Source organism: Gobio gobio (assembly GCF_949357685.1).
Source record: "Gobio gobio genome assembly, chromosome: 2".
Taxonomy (NCBI): Eukaryota; Metazoa; Chordata; class Actinopteri; order Cypriniformes; family Gobionidae; genus Gobio; species Gobio gobio.
The window spans coordinates 48,258,322-48,277,976 of record NC_137098.1 but is presented as its reverse complement, the minus strand read 5'-3'; the positions used below and the strand labels follow the sequence as shown (position 1 = coordinate 48,277,976).

Sequence of the window (19,655 nt, the reverse complement as noted above, 5' to 3'; positions counted from 1 at the left end):
GGATGGCTTGAGGGTGAGTAAATTAATATTGGATAATTTTCACTTTTGGTTGAACTAACCCTTTAAATCAAGTGTTTTGCACAAGTTTCACAAAAATCAGTGGAAGTCTCTGAGATGTTCTATATATAGTGATGTGATGTACATATAAAAATGTGTGTGTGTGTGTGTGTGTGTGTGTGTGTGTGTGTGTGTGTGTGTGTGTGTGTGTGTGTGTGTGTGTGTGTGTGTGTGTGTGTGTGTGTGTGTGTGTGTGTGTGTGTGTGTGTGTGTGTGTGTGTGTGTGTGTGTGTGTGTGTGTGTGTGTGTGTGTGTGTGTGTGTGTGTGTGTGTGTGTGTGTGTGTGTGTGTGTGTCTCTATGCTTGTAGGCATATGGGCATACCCTCCATGATGGAAATATGGACTGCTCTCCTTCGTGTTCGTGGAACGCTACTCTGTCGTGGGCCATGAGTGATGGAGGGACAACTCCTACTGGGGACCATCCCAGCCCTGAACCCACAAATAGATGTGGCATATCAATTGACATGGTGTCAAGTACAGTAAAACTGTTAAGAAAATAAGTCAGTGATGAGAAGACACACCTGTGGATCTCTGGAGGCTCTCGTCTGATTTTGGCACTCTGTTCCATCACTTCCTTGGCCACTTTACCACTTTAAGGGAAATTATGCAACCAAAATATTAGCGTCACTTGCAGCTAATCCATTAATTAGCATATACACTGATCATGCATAACATTATTACCACTGACAGGTGAAGTGAATAACACTGATTATCTCTTCATCACGGCACATGTTAGTGGGTGGGATATATTAGGCAGCAAGTGAACATTTTGTCCTCAAAGTTGACGTGTTATAAGCAGGAAAAATGGGATTTGAGCGAGTTTTACAAGGGCCCAACGGCGATGGCTAGACGATTGGGTCAGAGCATCTCCAAAACTTCAGCTCTTGTGGGCTATTCCCGGTCTGCAGTGGGTCAAAAGTTGGCCACAGAAGGAACCTCCGACTGGGTCATGGGCAGCCAAGGCTCATTGATGGACTTGGAGAGCGAAGGCTGGCCCGTGTGGTCCGATCAAACAGACGAGCTACTGTAGCTCAGATTGTTTAAGAAGAGAATGCTAGTTCTGATAGAAAGGTGTCAGAATACACAGTGCATCGCAGTTTTTTGCATATGGGGCTGCATAACTGCAGACCAGTCAGGGGGCCTATGCTGACCCCTGTCCACCGCCGAAAGCACCAACAGTGGGCACGTGACCATCAGAACTGGACCACGGAGCAATGGAAGAAGATGGCCTGGTCTGATGAATCACGTGAATGCGTGTGTGTAGCTTACCTGGGAAACACATGGCACCAGGATGCACTATGAAGGCAAGCCGGTGGAGGCAGTGTGATGCTTTGGGCAATGTTCTGCTGGGAAACCTTGGGTCCTGCCATCCATGTGGATGTTACTTTGACACGTACCACCTACCTAAACATTGCTGCAGACCATGTACACCCTTTCATGGAAACAGTATTCCCTGGTGGCTGTGGCCTCTTTCAGCAGGATAATGCGCCCTGCCACAAAGCAAAAATGGTTCAGGAATGGTATGAGGAGCACAACAACGAGTCTGAGGTGTTGGCTTGGCCTCCAAATTCCCCAGATCTCAATCCAATCGAGCATCTGTGGGAGCATCTGAACAAAAAAGTCAGATCCATGGAGGCCCCACTTCGCAACTTACAGGACTTACAGGATCTGCTGCTAACATCTTGGTGCCAGATACCACAGCACACCTTCAGGGGTCTAGTGGAGTCCATGCCTTGACGGGTCAGGGCTGTTTTGGCAGTAAAAGGGGGACCAACACAATATTAGGAATAATGTTATGCCTCATCAGTGTATTAAAAACACAAACGTAAGTAAGCAGGGCTTACTTACTTATGGGGTTCACTTAATAACCACCAGAGCAGATACTACTCACCTATATCTAAAGCGGCTTCCTTTGAAGAAAAGATTACTACTGGACACAGTGCGAACTTGACTTGATTTCTCAAACCTGTTTGGAATGGAGAGAATGAGAGAGATAGGTTAACAAATAAATACGAAAAATATCTGATTGTCAAAAACAGTGGTTTTCAACCTTTTTGACTTGAAGATCCCCCATTGGCCAACATATTATCTGAGGGTCCTCCATATTGGTTCAGATATTTCCTCTCGTATTTATGCTCTAATTATGACAGTTTTTATAATTCTTTTATTAACTGAAACTGGGAGTGTTGATATATAATGATATAATTAACCACAATTAATTTTGTGAATGTTTATGGGGGGGTATGATTTCCGTTTACAGCTTTCTTACCTGTACACGATGGCAATTTGCTTCAGGGGGGTTGGGGCGGAATTGCAGTTTCTTTCAGTTTTTTCCCCTCAGTGACTTGAAACCCAATCCTTACGTTTAAAAGTGTCATTCTGCAATTTCTTTAAAAAAAAATCCTATCATCACTGGCGTGGCATGCAATGAATTCTGGGGTAGACAAGGCTGCAAAGGATCCATCTATTGTATCCTTCATTCCACAGGAAACAGAGGTCTGGGGTAGACAAGGCTGCAAAGGATCCATCTATTGTATCCTTCATTCCACAGGAAACAGAGGTCACATTTCAAGGAGCCTTCGAATTGGGACAGCCTTCATCGCGCCGCTGTCTGCCTTTTAATGCGGCCTTCGAAGGACGCAGTCTCTGAATTGAGACGCAGCTACTGAGAAGGCTCTGTCAAAATCGAAGGGGCAAGGACATGGGCTTCGGAACCATTGTATGTGGGTGGGACAAGACCCACCCACTTTTTACGATCAATGATATTGGACCCACTCACTTTTATCGTCTCTAATTCAGCCCCCAGTCTGTTTACCTACCCCTAACCAATAAACACTTATTATTAAACACATGTTAGACACTTTATTTCCACTTCATTTTAATTGAAAATAAATGCCTTTCCAATCTGATACGTGATGGGAAAAGGGATTAGAGTGAGTTCGGCAAAAGGCGGATTCGAACCTCGGGTCAATTTGCGTCAAAACTTGACGCCATGCGTCTTACCCCTACACTATTGCCGCTCTCAATGATACAGTGATTTCCGAAATTTTGTCTTGCCCAACCAGAAGTTTAGCAAACAAGTCGGTATATTTGTACTTAATGTAAATGGCATCTACTCCTTTTTCTGAGAGGACCCACCCACATTTCTTTTGCTTCCGACGCCCATGGTCAAGGATCTGTCTAAATAAATGTCCCTCGCCCATTTGACGAAGCTGAACGCACTTCAAAATGGCGGCAGGGATTCCCCCAAAGGGAAGTACCCAGGGAAGTTAGAGAGTATAATCTAAAAGTCGAGGTAAACGTAGTCTAGTAAGCCTAAAGACCTTGATTAGCTTGTTCAGGTGTGTTTAGTTAGAGTTAGAGTATACTTTATTGCCCTTTTCAGGAAATTTGGGTTACACTTTATTTTAAGGTGTCTTTGTTACAGTGTAATTATACATTTACATACTGAGTAATAATAATTAAGTACATGTACTTACTATAGGGTTAGGGTTTGGTTTAGGGTTAGCTCCATGTAATTATGCATAATTTATAGTTATTACTATAGTAACTACATGTAACATATGTAACAGTGACACTGTAAAATAAAGTGTTACCAAAACTTGTCTTGGACTCAATTAGGGTTTAATTAGGGTTGGAGCTAAACTCTACAGGAAAGTGGACCTCAAGAGCCAGAGTTGAGTATTGTATCAGTCACTGCCTACAACACTGGATCCTTCATTGGAAACCGAAAATACGTAGTTTACTCTTTGAATTCTAGCACCTGGGAACTACACACTGTAAAAAAAGAAAAGTTGACATGACTTAAAATTGTAAGGCAACTTGCTGCACAGCTTTTTTGAGTTTACTCAAATTTTAAACAAAGTAGTTCACTTAACTCAATTAACTGAGTAAGGTCACATGTCTCCCAATTTAAGATGTTTTGTTCAGCTGATTAAGTTTCTATTTTATTAAGTTTATTTTATTTTTTTATGTCACCATCATGGTGATGAGTGTTTTCTTTAGTTGGGCAGTTTGACGACTTTTTAATGTTTGGCAAGAAAAGATAATCAAATGCTGTCAGCTGCTCGATGATAAGAATATAATCATTGTGTAGTGGTTTAATTCACAGATTTTATGAGTTTAATATGAGCAATATACTATTAGCTTTTTTTTTATTGTGATTCTAGAAAAGATCAAATATGGTTTTAATCAAAATAGTTGACTAAGGTTTAAAACCGATTGTACATTAAGCACTTTGACCTCCAATGAGATTTTCTCACACAGACATCAAGAATCAGCCTATAAATCTCAACAATGGTTACATGCTTCATACCGCAATGCATTCTGGGAGCCATGGATGAGTTTTGCATGATGCACCCAGAATGCATTGTTAACTTGTTGCAACTTGTATGCTTGTTAACTTTTATTTTTACGTCATTTACAAATCGAATTTACAATTAATACTAGGTTGGTCCAACAATTGTTGAACCAACTTATTTTGACCAGTTAAGCCAACTTTTTTGCATTTAATTGTCCAGTTAACTAAAAGATTATCATTAGTCAAAATGTTTGTGAGTTAGATTTTTTACAGTGCACAAGTTGACACCGTTATGACTAAAAGGTTGATAAGAAGTAATTCCTACTTAAACGAGGCGCTATCTGAATGGCCAAGTCTATCTATAGCAGACTGGGAGTGGCCATGGATGTCAACATGCCTAGTGCATTATGGGTGTTGATTTTTTCCTACCTATATGGCAAAAGGGAAGACAACAGTTTTTCTTTGTTTTCTGTAGTCGGGTAGCACAGATTTAATCCCTAATGCATAGGCAGCCAAGTTTTATTGAAAGCCCATTAGGCCAGCGGTGAAGTACCCCCTTTTAGTTTTTTTTTTATATAAATAATTTTAATTATTCTGTAGCCCTTTTATAAGTTTGCTATGGCCCCACAATGGTCCCCGGCACCCTAGGTTGAGAACCACTGGTTTTAACTAAATTAAATCATAGGAAAGGTGTTTTATGCTTGCTTGCTCTTTCTCTTTTTATCTTTCCATGCTTGAGCTTTATTTCAGCCTGAATGTTCAAAAGGTTATGGCACACTCACTGGTAGAAAGCTTGGTTTTCCACCCCACACTTCCATAAATGCTTACAGGCCTCAGGTGTTGGAGCAAAGTAAGTCAAGATGATCTTCTGATCCTTAGTAAAGGTCACAGAGGTCAGTAAGTTAAATTGTTTAGTGGTTAAACAGAACAGGTTTGTTTCCTGATCAATTCCTGAGTCCTGCATCAATCTGCATTCATCTTACTTTTGACCATTTGTTCTTCTGCATAACCTGGCGCTGCCTTGCAGTCACCTACCTCTTGATGAGTTGCATATATATGAAATGTCTTTCCTTCGAACTTTAGTTTGGTCACCTCGTTCCTGTTCAATATGACAAAATACTGTCAAAGTTATTCATATACACAGTCATTTGATCTTGACTGCTAAGCAAATGAAAATGATATGCGGGATTAATTTCGCCTCTCACCATTTGAGGAAATGAATCCGCCTGTTCCCCTGCAGTACCACAAAGCCAAAGGGGGTAAATGCAAGAAATGCTGCATTCCCAGACACATCCTGTCATACAAAACAAAAAAATACTGCATGTTTTCACTTCTTTGTGAATGTAAAATGACGATTAACAGACTTTCAGTTCAGAAACTTGAAATTATTTTCTGTATATGAGCAGCTGATAAATTTGGATACTGACTTTGCAGGGGTGTGGATCTACTCCATATGTTTCAAGAGACTGAGCTTTCCTTAAGAAATTCATTTCAGATATCTCAGGACTCTGGCCTCTGTAGGAAATGAACAGACTAGTTAATATTCATTGTTTGTTCTGGGAGATAAATTTCATAATCTTTCCATTAAATACCAGCACTCCTGTTAAAAGAGTGACATACTGCATGTGACAGGCTAATTGAATGTAAGCTTACGTCAGCTCGGATTTGTGGATCTCAGCAATGCGGCGCTCCAGGCGCTCAGAATGCTTTGGGAAAAACTGAAACTTAGAGCTGTAACCTTCCGGATGCTTCCCCGGATCATAATCTCCAATCTCAGCTAAAATATTTGAGGAAGAATAAAACAAAACCAGTGTCATCTTGACAGTTTTGTTTTACTGTAATGTCATTCATATAACAAAGCTCTTGAGATACCATAATTCAACAAATATTGTAAGGAATGGCTCCAGTGACTGTGGTTTGCTGTTACCCTGCAGAATAAATGCAGCCAATGTAGCAGCATCTGAACTTTTGCACAGGAGTCGGCCATGATACAAATCTCTTTTAATCTGTAGGAAGACAAGGTATCTGAAAACAATGCAGAGCACATATTGAACTGTCAGTGTGTTAATCATACATACATCAGAGAATTGTAAGACTCAGTAACTTGTCTAATATAATTCCCTACAGATTGCTTAACTAACTATGTCAATTTTGAACAATAATGGACTCCATTGTAATGAGCAGTACCTAGTGATCTCTTCTTTAAGAGCTGCAGGGTCCGGAGGATAGAATTTAACACGCAAACACATAGTGTAGGGTGGCTGAGCTAGGACACAAAATATCCACGTGGATGTAATCAACCATACAATATACATTTTCTGCCTTTTTGAAGGATATTTAAATGCAAAGATTATTCTTTTCACAACATGCACACAGTGTAAAAAGGATTTTCCACATACAATATGACTTACATCTCATTTGTTTGGTAATTGGCTTGCTGAAATCCAGCCAGTGCTGAAACAAAAAAATGAAAAATAAATGATGTCTAGAATGCCGATAAAAATTCCATTTTAACACAATGCTATGACCAGTATTGTCAACTGATGACTGTTCACAACATTACATATCGATTGCGTCACCCCTTGCAGCTCTTCATCTGAATAAGCATGTGCTCATCGGGTGTCCTGCTTCAAGCTCATGCACGAACATTAACATTGATACAGTCAACATGCATGGTTATTAACAAGTCAGAATTAGAATATGTATTAGCATGAACCTTAGTCAGGGCAGATACCATATTTAATCAATTGATGTGACAGAGAACAAGGCTGTGATGAATATACAGCCAATTGGTTGTGCTGTCTGAAAGTCTACTTTTTCACAATCCATTGTTCTTGACTGGATTATTTAAAAAACATTTCCAGTGATACATTGGCTGAATAATCAACATCAAGGCACCCAACAATACAACCTATTGAATCGACTGTACTTGCCTCACAGCCTTGTTTTAATTTTTTTTTTAATGGTGTCCACCCTTCCAAACTAAGTTCCACCCTAACCATCATGTCCAATATCAATCAAAATATAAAAACAACCACTTTCCACAAGCTTAGTACACTACTAACTACTCATATTATATTTATTGTATAGGAACTCACTCGTTGCTTGTCTGGGTCCACAAATCTGATGCCAAAGTAGTCTTTCTCCAGCAAGTTTAGATGATGGCAGACCTGCTCAAACACCCATTGACCTTTTGCGTCCCTCTGGAACAGAGAGACACAATGTGACAATGTTTGTACACAGTCCTTGGAATCATATTGGATCATATCACAGTTCTATAGTATTGAACATTACTCAACTTATTTTGCCGACCAGTGTTATCTTGAGGGTAACACATTTTGTATTTGATCTCAATTTATTAACCAATGTCAATGTTGTTGTCATTCGATGATCCAATTCAACCACTTTAAACAGTCCAACAGTGATTCTAACTAACACATTTTAGTTAACTTTACTTAATGTCTTAACTTAATTGTAAAAATCTAGTAATCTGTACTATTCACATTCCTTGTTTACTCAGAAAACCCAAGTTAAGATTAATTGATTGGTTTGAGTGCCATTTTGTCAATCAAAAAAAAAAAAATCACCATTATGGTGATCAGTGTTCCCTTTGGTTGGGCACTTGGAACATTCATATTATTATAACTCTGTTCCTATTGATGCAGCGATGCAACAAGAAATCACAGTTATTTGGTTTCGAAGGAAGAGAAGTAATAAATATGTTCCTTTTAAAGGTTGACCTAGCGTCTGACTGAATAATTAACTATAGTTAATGATTTAGTCAGAAATTAAGGTCACCTTTAAAAATGAACCTATGTGATATTTCCCTTTATGCCGTATAATGATCGTTTACAATTTTATTGCTAACACTTCACTTGCGTTATAAACACCAGTGAGACTTTTAATTGGGTTGATATAATCCCTTTATATTTGTAACAATATCTTGCAGTTGACCATGCTTGAGTCACACAGACTTCAACATTCAGCATGCAAAATGGTAACAAAGGTAGCTTTACTAAGTAAAGAGTAAATCTAAATTAAATTATCAAGTACACTCTACTGTTCTTTTTTAGTTACTAGAACTCTTGTGTAAGTGAACTATACTAACAAAGTATTTGTTAGCACAACATACTATTCCTATTTCACTTTACTTGTTTTTTAAGTCAATCTTGCATGCTTTTTTTGTAGGTCTACCTAATTAGATTTTACAATGTAGAAATGTTAGATGACCAACAGTAATATCCAGTGATTCAAACTACTAAACTATTTTGTCAAATTTCACTAATTTACGCAATTCATGAATCGAGACAAGAATGTGATGAGACCAGAAACTTTAGGAGCTATTTGCAGCATAGGCATAAGATGAAGAGTGAATGTGTGCACATTGTGACTGAATTTAATGAACTTTCTGTAAAAAGTACCTCAAAGGTACATATTGGTACCAAAATTGTACATATTATTCCCTAAATGGTACATATCAGAATCCTTTTCAAGGGTACCATCCCAGTGACAGCTTTTTTCTGAGAGTGATTAATAATTAAGTGACTATACAAATGTATTTAATAATAAACAATAAAATAAAACTGTTTATCTATAAGTTGTACAAAATAATTTATATCAACCATTTAATATTAAAATTATGTTTCTACTCCAATTTGTTGTTGAAATATTCACGTGCGCTACAAATACAGTTTTTTTTATTCGCTTTGGTACTATTTTCACAAGCAAGGTGTGCATTTTCAAAACTCATGGTACTAATATCACAACAGATCATCAAAAGTGCACTTTTTTCAAACATTTAAGCATATTTTCAATTGTGTTAGTACAATACACAAAACTACAAAGTATCCTTTTCACCACAAAAAATAACTGTTTCATCTATGTAAATGTTTCATTCACAGTAACTGCCTTTCATAAAGCTCTTTCTATGAAACTTTTGATTTGCATCTCTTCTCGTTCAGTTTAATACATTTGTCTATTATTTAATCCAACAGATCTTAATGGTTAATCAATTAATCATTTGGTTCCCCTATAGATTTCTTTTAGATATTGATTCTATATACATAGTTTCTACTTTGTTTGCAATTTCCGATATAGATAACCATATGTAATTATTTATTTTTACATTATAAGCAATTGATCATAGATTATAACTACTATGTTCAAAGTGCGTGCGCGTGTGTGGCCTGGTAAACTCTACATTATGGGGACAAGATGTCCCTATAAAGATGGCAGTATCCTAATTACTTGTCCTTGCAGGGACTTTTTTTTTTTTTTACTGTAATGTAAAAATGTAGAAAGTTTTGTGTGATTGATAGGTTTATGGGTAGGGTTAGTGTAAGGGGAGAGAATATACAGTTTGTAACCATTATGCCTGCTTACAGTTTTTTTTATTCGCTTTGGTACTATTTTCACAAGCAAGGTGTACATTTTCGAAACTCATAGTGCTAACATCACAACAGATCATCAAAAGTGCACTTTTTTCAAACATTTAAGCATATTTTCAATTGTGTTAGTACAATACACAAAACCACAAAGTATCCTTTTCACTACACAAAATAAGTGTTTCATCTTTATAAATGTTTCATTCACAGTAACTGCCTTTCATAAAGCTCTTACTATCAAACTTTTGATTTGCATCTCTTCTCGTTCAGTTTTATACATTTGTCTTTTATTTAATCCAACTGATCTTAATGGTTAATCAATGAATCATTTGGTACACCAATAGATTTCTATATATATTGATTATATAGACATAGTTTCTACTTTGTTTGCAATTTCCGAAATGGATAGCCATATGAAATGAATTATTTTAAGTTTATGATTTATCTTTGATTATAAGGTGTGTGTTTGTGGCCTGGTAAACTCTACATTATGGGGACAAAAAGACAGCAATATCCTAAATCCTTTTCCTTGCAGGGACATTTTTTGGTCAAGCTTATGAATCATAGAGAATGAGTTTTTTTGAAAATGTGAAAATGCAGAAATGTTTCTTTGATGTGTAGTGTAAGGGGAAAGAATATAGATTTCGAACAGTATAAAAATCATAATGTCTATGGAGAGTGGGACAGAAATATTTTCAATTTGTGAATAGAGCAGAATAGAGTATAAGGGAGTGGAAATAGTCAATGACGGTGTAACATCAGACTGATCAGAAATCAGAAGAAGGGAGACAGATGGTATAAAATATAGAATTTTACATTACAGTATGTATGCCATGTGATACTGTAAACAGATTACCATGGTAGAGACTGCCACATTACTGTAACTCACCCTTATAAAGCTCAACTACAGTAGATTCAGTCATATGGTACAGTGAGAACATGTATGTGAGAACATGTATGGGCAGCAAACTCTGTTATAGCACAGAACCTCATGGCTGTGTCATAACTTTATCACACCTTTTTGATAACACACTGAATACTATTACAAACATCATTGGATTCGATTACATAAGTTAGGTAATGCAAGTGTATTTTCTAATGAGGAATATGTAGCCTGTGTTACTGTAGATACTGTAGATAATTCAGCAACGAGGGAGATTTGAAACATGTATATTGCATTGTTTGCTGTTGGATGAACTGATTGTTTAAAGTACTAAATTGAAAGAAGATCACACTGTTGTGTTTTGGTGATTAAACCAAATGTTTTCATTAAATATTACAATAATCTTGTGTTTGAAACAGTGATTATGTGGACTGAAAATATGTGCAAGTGAATGAAAGCATTACATCAGGTTTTGAAAGAATGACTTGTTGTGTTACAAGTGTGATCAGTTTGGATTTTTGTACGATGAGTTTTGAAAATGTACACCTTACTTGTGAAAATAGTACCAAAGCGAATAAAAAAAACTGTATACCCAGAAAGATAGTGAACCAGACATATGTGTGTGAGTGTGTGTGTGTGAGTGAGTGAACAGAGCAGAGTAGAGTATAAGGGAAAGGAAATAGTCAATGACAATGTAACATCAGACTGATCAGAAATACATCAGAAGAAGGGAGACAGATGGCATCAAATACAGCATTTTACTGTACATTACAGTATGTATGCATTTGATACTGTAAACAGATTACCATGGTAGAGACACATTACTGTAACTCACCCTTATAAAGCTCAACTACAGTAGATTCAGTCATATGGTACAGTGAGAGCATTTACTGTATTGGCAGCAAACTCTGTTCTATAGCCCAGAACCTCATGGCTGTGTTGTAACTTCATCACACCTTTTGATAACACACTGAATAGATACTATTACAAACATTATAGATTAAATAACATAAATTAGGTAATGTAAGCGTATTTTCTTATGTGGCATCTGTAGCCTGTGTTACTGTAGATAATTCAGCAACAAGGGTGATTTGAAACATGTATCTTGCATTGTTTGCTGTTGGATGAACTGATTGTTAAAAGTACTAAACTGACAGAAGATCATACTGTTGTGTTTCAGTGATTAAACCGAATGTTCTCATTACATATTACAATAATCTTGTGTTTGAAACAATGATTATGTGGACTGAAGATATGTGCCACTGAATGAAAGCATTACATCAGGTTTTGAAAGAATGACTAGCTGTGTTACAAGTGTGATCAGTTTAGATTTTTGTACTAAGAGTTTTGAAAATGTACACCTTACTAGTGAAAATAGTACCAAAGCAAATAAAAAAAACTGTAATGTTTAGTGAGTTCACGCATCATTAGAAAACAGCATAGATTGATTTGAGATTTAATAATTCATATCAGTATCAATTAAAATCGATCTTTTCCACACAGCAGACATGTTTACTTGCTGTAGTTTATCCACTTTGTGGCGTGAAATAGACACTGATGCAGTCAAAATGACCGCTACATATGGGGATTCTTGTGTTGATTAAGGCAATCTTGCTGTTTCTCTAAATACCACTGCTGAATGAGGTATTTTGTTAGAGTGGTGAAAAGTTTTTTATATCAAACCCTGGTTGTGGAAATCATTTCAGTGGCAGTCAGGGGATAATTAAGGAGAGAGCGTGTGAGCATTGGTTTGCCTTCTGTTTAAGTTCAAGCATTATGTCTCTTGCTCCAGAGAGAGCTTAATATTTCAGAATCTCTCTGGAGACATCTGAGCTCAATCAAATATTAACAATCACACAGCACTTTGAAGGCATCTTAGAAAGCTTTAGAGCTGTGTGATAGAGGAAAGTCAGATTTTAAAATAATCATTACTTGCAAAAAGCAGTTCAGGAAGGCGAGGGATCAGGGTCACAACAGCAGCTTTCACGACTAAACAGAAGGAAGTGAACTAGCAGACAGGCTTATCAGACATTATAAGCACGAATGTAGAGCGTTTGCCCGGTTCAGCACATGCAAGTACAGTATGACACATCTCCAGGAAAAACACCTGGATATATTATACACAGAAACAGTTGAAATTTGATAAATAAGGAAAGTATTTTGTTTGTTTTTTATAAGTGTGCTCATGATTGGAAGGGAGGCAGTGTTCATGTCAGAAACTACAAGCAACGTCTGACACTAGTCATCTCAGTATGTTCTCAGATCTCCATTCCATGAGATTAAATATTAAATTCAGCTCCATATCAACAACATAAACAATATTAATAAATTATGCCTTTCAGGTCATGAGAAGGGAAACCTAGTGAGAGGTAAAGGTGTGTGTGTGTGTGTGTGTGTGTGTGTGTGTGTGTGTGTGTGTGTGTGTGTGTGTGTGTGTGTGTGTGTGTGTGTGTGTGTGTGTGTGTGTGTGTGTGTGTGTGTGTGTGTGTGTGTGTGTGTGTGTGTGTGTGTGTGTGTGTGTGTGTGTGTGTGTGTGTGTGTGTGTGGGCATGTTTTTGTGAAATATCAGGACACAAATGTGTATAATGACATGGGTATGACATAGGTATTACAAAAAGAGGGTGAAATATGAGGACGTTCCCCATGTCCTCACTTTTCAAAATGCTTATAAATCATACAGAACAAGTTTTTTTTCACAGAAAGTGAACTGCACAGTCTCCTGTGAGGGCTAGGTTTAGGGGCAGGGGCAGTGTAAGGGGATAGAAAATACGGTTTGTACGGTATAAAAACCATTACGCCTATGGAATGTCCTCGCATTTCACAAAAACAAACATGTGTGTGTGTGTGTGAGAGAGAGAGGGGGGGGGGGGGGGGGAGAGGGAGAGAGAGAAAGAGGTTCATATGGTTCTCTAGGTGAAAAGCAGTCTATGGTTATAGCTCGCTTGCTTCTACTTGACAACTAAAAATAGTAGTGTGAGGAGAAGAACTATGTTCTTAATGAAAACTTTACCTCTCTCTTGCTTTACACTTTAAATACTTTATATGCAAAACCCCAAATCTTCCACATCATGATTTAGACAGCTGCACTGGAGCATGTATTGAAATCTTGGACAGAGTGATCTGAGTGCCAAAATGATCTACACCTAATGGCATATGGCCAATTTTACTCTACAGCAACATATTCCCCTGTTTCTCCGGCATGTATAGGTTATAATCAAATGAGAAGTCTGTTTCGATTCTCCCACATAATAGTAACCTTACAGAGAAGTCTACTAAGTTTTAAAAAGATAATGCTGCTGCAAGTCTTATTTCCTTGTTTTATGCACTGAACAAATAATAACTTGTATTCACTATTTGCTTTTATTTTATGGAAAAGAGCAACGTGAACATTATGCTAAACCTCTTTTTTTCACAGAAGAAAGTCAAAGGGGTTTGGAATGTTCACACGCTAAGTGAAAGTGTAAAGTTGGAAGTGTAAGTAATTCGGCCATTATTTAATTAATAGTATCATGTTTTTCTAAATATGTACAGCCATATGAGATGAATTCAGTTATATCAGTAGCTTAAATAAAAATAAAAATAAACTTTCCAGGAAACCTGGAAACCCCAGATTTCAGTCCAATGCGACTATATTGGCCTAACATGAACAAGAACTTAGTGCCCTTTCAAATACAAAACAAACTATATACAGTACATAAAATTAATTCATACAAACATTTAATTGCTTTGAATGAAGAAACCAAGAGAAAAATCCCTAAAAATTACTTGATTAGGCTGTAAGCAACTACTATATAAAGCATGTCTTCACAGAATGACTTGCATCCCGGTGAATTAATTTCCTTTAGCATCAGTGTAAATTCACCCTGACCTGGTTTATTTAATCATCTTATCTTTTAGTTGCATACCTTGAGGTTAATCTTACAAGCAGTATTTGAGCAGGATGAGCAACAATGCGATTTTCAGCTGAGAAACTGAGTAAACCATACACAGAATATATAACAGCAAGGTCTTTTACAACAACAAAAATGAGTGAGCTATAAAGTTATCCTTTCACATTTCAACATACTGGCAAGCACACTAAATTGTGGGAGACAAGAGATCCAGATTATCTAATTCTTGGTTTGTTGTTTGTCTTGTAACGTTAGCTCAAGTCAGTAACAAAGTCGGAAAGACATGTACATGTCACTGCTGCAGGGAGTGTGAGAAGAGGCCTTGGACAATGAAAGTAGACACAAATAATATCTTTACATTGTCTGACAGTCAAAGAGATTAAAATTAGCTTGAATGCAAATCATGTAAGATAAAGTGATTTCAATGAGTAGTAGAGTTTACATTTATAAATTTAGCAGACACTTTTATTCAGTTTAATGAATTGAATTTATGTTCTTGTATTTGGCAGATTTAAGGATTCCCTGGGAATTGAACGCATGATTGCTACCATTATTCTCTACTATTTGAGCTACAGGAATTTGCATTGGATACAAAATAAAAATAAAGATTCTCTTTCTGATATATTCTGCACTCATATCAATACCACTATGAAATAAATGCAATTATTTGTATGTATTTTATCATGAACAGAATGACATATCTGTCACTGTTTTTTTTCTCTCATTCATTCTTTTGTTCATGGTCATGTGTTGATTTAGAAGATTTAGAATGACTGACTGTGGAGTTTGATCCGATGAGGCAGGTGAACTAGCCATACCCTACGGTCATTTTACAAATTACACAGTTTATAAAGCCTTCCACTCTTCTTAGTATTACTATTCAGCACAACAACTGCTGGACTATTAAAGAAAAACATCTATATGTACAAACCAAGACATTTATCGTGAAGTCCACAAGTGAACCAGGATATTTCTTTTCTGAAAACATTTTGTTCCTCAAAAATATATACACTGTTTAGTAGCAACAAACAATAACCTCAGCTAGTTGCATAAACATACCATTGTCAAGACTGTGTCTTAAAAGGATAGTTCACCCAAAAATGAAAATTATGTCATTAATTGCTCACCCTCATGTCATTCCAAACCCACAAGACCTTCGTTCATCTTTGGAAAACAAATTAAGACATTTTTAAAGAAATCCGAGAGCTATCTGCATAACCACACACAGGCAGTGTTGTATAATATCAAGGGAATGCAATTACCCTGCCTCCTTGTTTATTGTAGATGCCATTTTGTTACACATATTTTGCCAATTCATTGAATATAAAGTATTGTGTACAATTTTGTTATTTTTGTTGATAAGTAATGCCTTATACTGCATACTGAGTTTACCAGAGTTCAAGGACATGAAGTGGCATCCTGCTTGCACCTGTGAGCCCTTGAGCAGGATCTTGGAAACTTTGGGAAAGTTACAACTTGCATCAATCAATAAGATTAGAACCTAACTTTGGTTGGAAACAGTATAAAAGATGAGCTGTTTGCCTCTTTGGACACTGATACGTCAGTACCCCCGATGCCTAGAAGCCCAGGACAAGACGCAAAGAGCTGACTACATCTTTGACTCAATGTGTGTTTATTTTATTTTATACTTTAAAGGGAGGGTCTAATGCTATTTCTGACTTATTTACACTGTTAAAGTCTGTGTGTCGTGTTTGCTGTTAGTTGTGGTGAAAGCATTTTGTGAGAGAAAACGCCTGCAATGACGAGATCACTGCATTCACGCGATCAACAAGACTGCATGTGTACTCAATGCTCATCACTGCAGCTTTTTTATGTGATGGGAATAGATCATAAAATAATGCTATAGTCAACACTTTGACGATTCATTCATCTCGACGGCTGTGATGGTAAAAAAAAACGTAGTTTAGAGGGGTTCCACATGTTACAAAGTTCGTAGAATAAGGAGGAAGACGACAGGTCGTGTTACTGGGACTCGTGTTTATTCCGACCTCTCAGATACAAACAAAATAAACTTGCGCTCACAGTGCTCTCAACAACTCGGTACAATATAACTTTCTCAGCAATCTTTATCCAGCTCTGCATCTCTCTGGTCCACATGCAGCCCGTCTCTCTCTGGCAGTGTTTGCAGATCTCGTTAAACCACGCCCCCTCCGCCACATAATCTAATACTCATTTCAAATGCAAAGATGTCAGCCAATCACAACAGTGGCCGTTTTCACTGAAGTCTCACAGCAGACACACCCCTTGAAACAGAGCATTCAAGCCAGAGGGCTAATATCAGTATAGAAAAATGCTTTTTATTTCTAAATTATGACATTTTTAGGTGTAAAAACCATACTAGCAATATAAGTACACCTCAGGAAACATTATAAAATTAAAAACAAAATCCATGCCATGGGTCCTTTAAAATAGTCCATGTGACAGTGGTTCAACCTTAATGTTATGAAGCGACGAGAATACTTTTTGTGTGCAAAACAAAACAAAAATAACTTTATTCAACAATCTCTTCTCTTCAACGTCATTCTCCTACACTATTGACGTAGTAAACACAGTGCAGCGCTTCCAGGTTCTACATCAGAACACCGGCTCTGTTCACGTAAGCACGACGCATACGTGTGATCCTGATGCAGGAACTGGCCAATCAGTGGCCCATAATGAAGTTGATGATACATGGAGCAACTTTTTTAGCACTGTTGCCAGTCTATGTTGCCAAGCGCTGTTGCTTGGGCACTTTCCCATTGAGAATGGGCAACAAATATCTATCTGGATACTTTAGATCGGTCATGGGCCCTGTGTCTCACCTGGTTGCCCGTTGACGGCAACATTGCAAAAAAAAGTTGCCCCATGTATCATCGCCAGCATTCTGACGTAGAACCTGGAAGCGCTTCACTGTGTTTTGGGGAGACCGGGCAGGGTTGTAACATGGGGTAAGATGTAACACTGTAAGTTTGACAGGTCAGAAAAGAGCTGTGGTAACGTCATTAATATCATACAGTCCCATCTTCTTTTTGAGCTCACAGGAGAAATTGAATGTGACTCTAAGCAAATTTGTAGATTTTATGACCAAAAAAGTGATTTTCAGTATCAAGTATAAAGTTTTCATCAAGATTATGTTTTTCCTAGCAATCATTGAATTGTATGTACAATTATTTAACTTACATGACCTGAAGTAGCTATTTCTCTAGTTTAATTTGATGGTTTGAATTTATGCTAACTTCATGCTAAAACAGTTAGCTACATTATGGCTGTTAGGGGTGGGGATAGTTGTAACAGTTTATTAAAAATGTTACAACCAACCCCTATGATGATTTCAATGAGTCCAGTTATCAATCACATCCTTTGTTGTGGCAAAGTTATGTGAGTGTTTTGTTGCGTATTTAGGGATTTATTCAGTAAATGTGTTTCCATCATAGTTTATGCTCATGTCGTCTTCCCAGATAAAAATTATCTTTTTAAATTATCTATTTAAAATGTTTTATTTTTGTGCACATTATTAGAATGTATGCACATCTTGATGTTTCCATCCAGCATTTTTTATGCAATATATCAAAATTCACATAAAAATAGGTGGTGACTGAACCCTTATGTAACAGGAATACACACACACTCACACAAACATGCAGCATCTGTTTTGCACTAAATTTAAAGTTATTTTAAAAAGCAATATAATGTTTATTGTCAGTTTAAATTGTTTACGTTGTTCAAAACTTTTTTTCTCTGTTCTTCAATGATGCTTATGCAAAAATTGGATGGTGTGGGTGTTATTTCAGCAAATGACCACTCAGTGTTACATCAATCCCCAGCTAGTGTTACAACTCACCCCAGTAGTGGGGTAGGTTGTAACAACGGAACTCTTTGTATTTGACATTAACTCACATAATTTGTAATTGTGTAGTACATCTCTAAGTTATATTGAAGCAGACAAATGTGGCTACCATGTATAAAAAGTTGACACATCTAGCATAAACAACCACTGAGTAACTGATGCTCAAACAAAAAGTGTTACAACCATCCCGTTCTCCCCTACTATGTGAATTGCGTAGAAGAATGACGTTGAAGAGAGATTGTTATTTTGGTTTACTTTTTGTGAGCAAAAAAAAAAAAACATTCACGTCGTAATCTATTATATGTTCATAATATTAAGGTTGAACCACTGTATTCACATGGACTATTTTAACGATGTCTTTACTAAATTATTGTGACTTGAAAGTTGCAATGATGTTGCTGCCTATGTGTGGTTCAGAAAGCACTTAGATTTTTATCAAAAATATCTTAATTTGTGTTCCGAAGATGAACGAAGGTCTTATGGGTTTGGAACAACATGAGGGTGAGTAATTAATGAAAGAATCTTTGGGCTTTTGGATGAACTAACCCTTTAAATACTATTATGATCCACTAAGGGGCAATCAGTCTTACGTTTTGGTCTCAAATTAGACCAATCTACATTTGGTCTATGTGCTGACTTAAAAAAGTCTTAAGGAAAACAAAAATGTGAAGACTAATTTATAAGCCTAATTTAAGCTTTTTACCAAGAGAACCCTATGAACCATTTATATCCTTCATTCCTTCTCTCTTTCGATCTTTTTCTCTCTTATGCCCGTTTCTTAACACACATGCAGTTACACAAAATCACACCTTTACATCTCACTAGGTTTCCCTTCTCATGACCTGAAAGGTATCATTTATTAATATTGTTTATGTTGTTGATATGGAGCTGAATTTAATATTTAATCTCATGGAATGGAGATCTGAGAACATACTGAGATGACTAGTGTCAGAAATTGTTTGTAGTTTCTGACATGAACACTGCCTCCCTTCCAATCATGAGCACACTTATAAAAAACAAACAAAATAATTGCCTTATTTATTATTGCTGCTGTTTCTGTGTATAATATATCCAGGTGTTTTTCCACCCATGTGTCATACTGTATACTTGCATGTGCTGAACCAGGCAAATGCTCTACATTTGCGCTAATAATGTGTATTGTGGAAAATTAATATCCTGGTTCTAAGAGAAGATGTGCACTTCATTGATAACTGCCTGGTGTTAAATGAGAATGAGGGTCTGCTGATATCTAGAGATAAAGAGTGATATAAGCCCTGTAATCAATAACCCTTA

The 19,655-nt window shown here is 36.9% G+C and overlaps 2 protein-coding genes across 2 annotated transcripts in view; one reads left to right on the top strand and one right to left on the bottom strand.

The window, feature by feature from the left end:
- Window positions 1-19,655, top strand: part of LOC307143991 (retinol dehydrogenase 11) — a 51,131-nt gene that overhangs the window by 14,703 nt on the left and 16,773 nt on the right. The gene's annotated exons all lie outside the window — the stretch shown is intronic.
- The window catches only part of frmd5b (FERM domain containing 5b), a gene marked incomplete at its 5' end in the record, with an annotated part of 31,590 nt that overhangs the window by 9,521 nt on the left and 2,414 nt on the right, over window positions 1-19,655 (bottom strand). Inside the window, 12 exons of the mRNA XM_079845855.1 lie at window positions 381-487; window positions 580-648; window positions 1,950-2,024; window positions 5,141-5,232; window positions 5,394-5,457; window positions 5,564-5,652; window positions 5,786-5,873; window positions 6,012-6,135; window positions 6,286-6,383; window positions 6,546-6,624; window positions 6,770-6,812; window positions 7,457-7,561. Of these exons, the coding sequence (XP_079701981.1) occupies window positions 381-487; window positions 580-648; window positions 1,950-2,024; window positions 5,141-5,232; window positions 5,394-5,457; window positions 5,564-5,652; window positions 5,786-5,873; window positions 6,012-6,135; window positions 6,286-6,383; window positions 6,546-6,624; window positions 6,770-6,812; window positions 7,457-7,561 (1,033 nt within the window). The remainder of the gene's footprint in view (window positions 1-380; window positions 488-579; window positions 649-1,949; window positions 2,025-5,140; window positions 5,233-5,393; window positions 5,458-5,563; window positions 5,653-5,785; window positions 5,874-6,011; window positions 6,136-6,285; window positions 6,384-6,545; window positions 6,625-6,769; window positions 6,813-7,456; window positions 7,562-19,655) is intronic.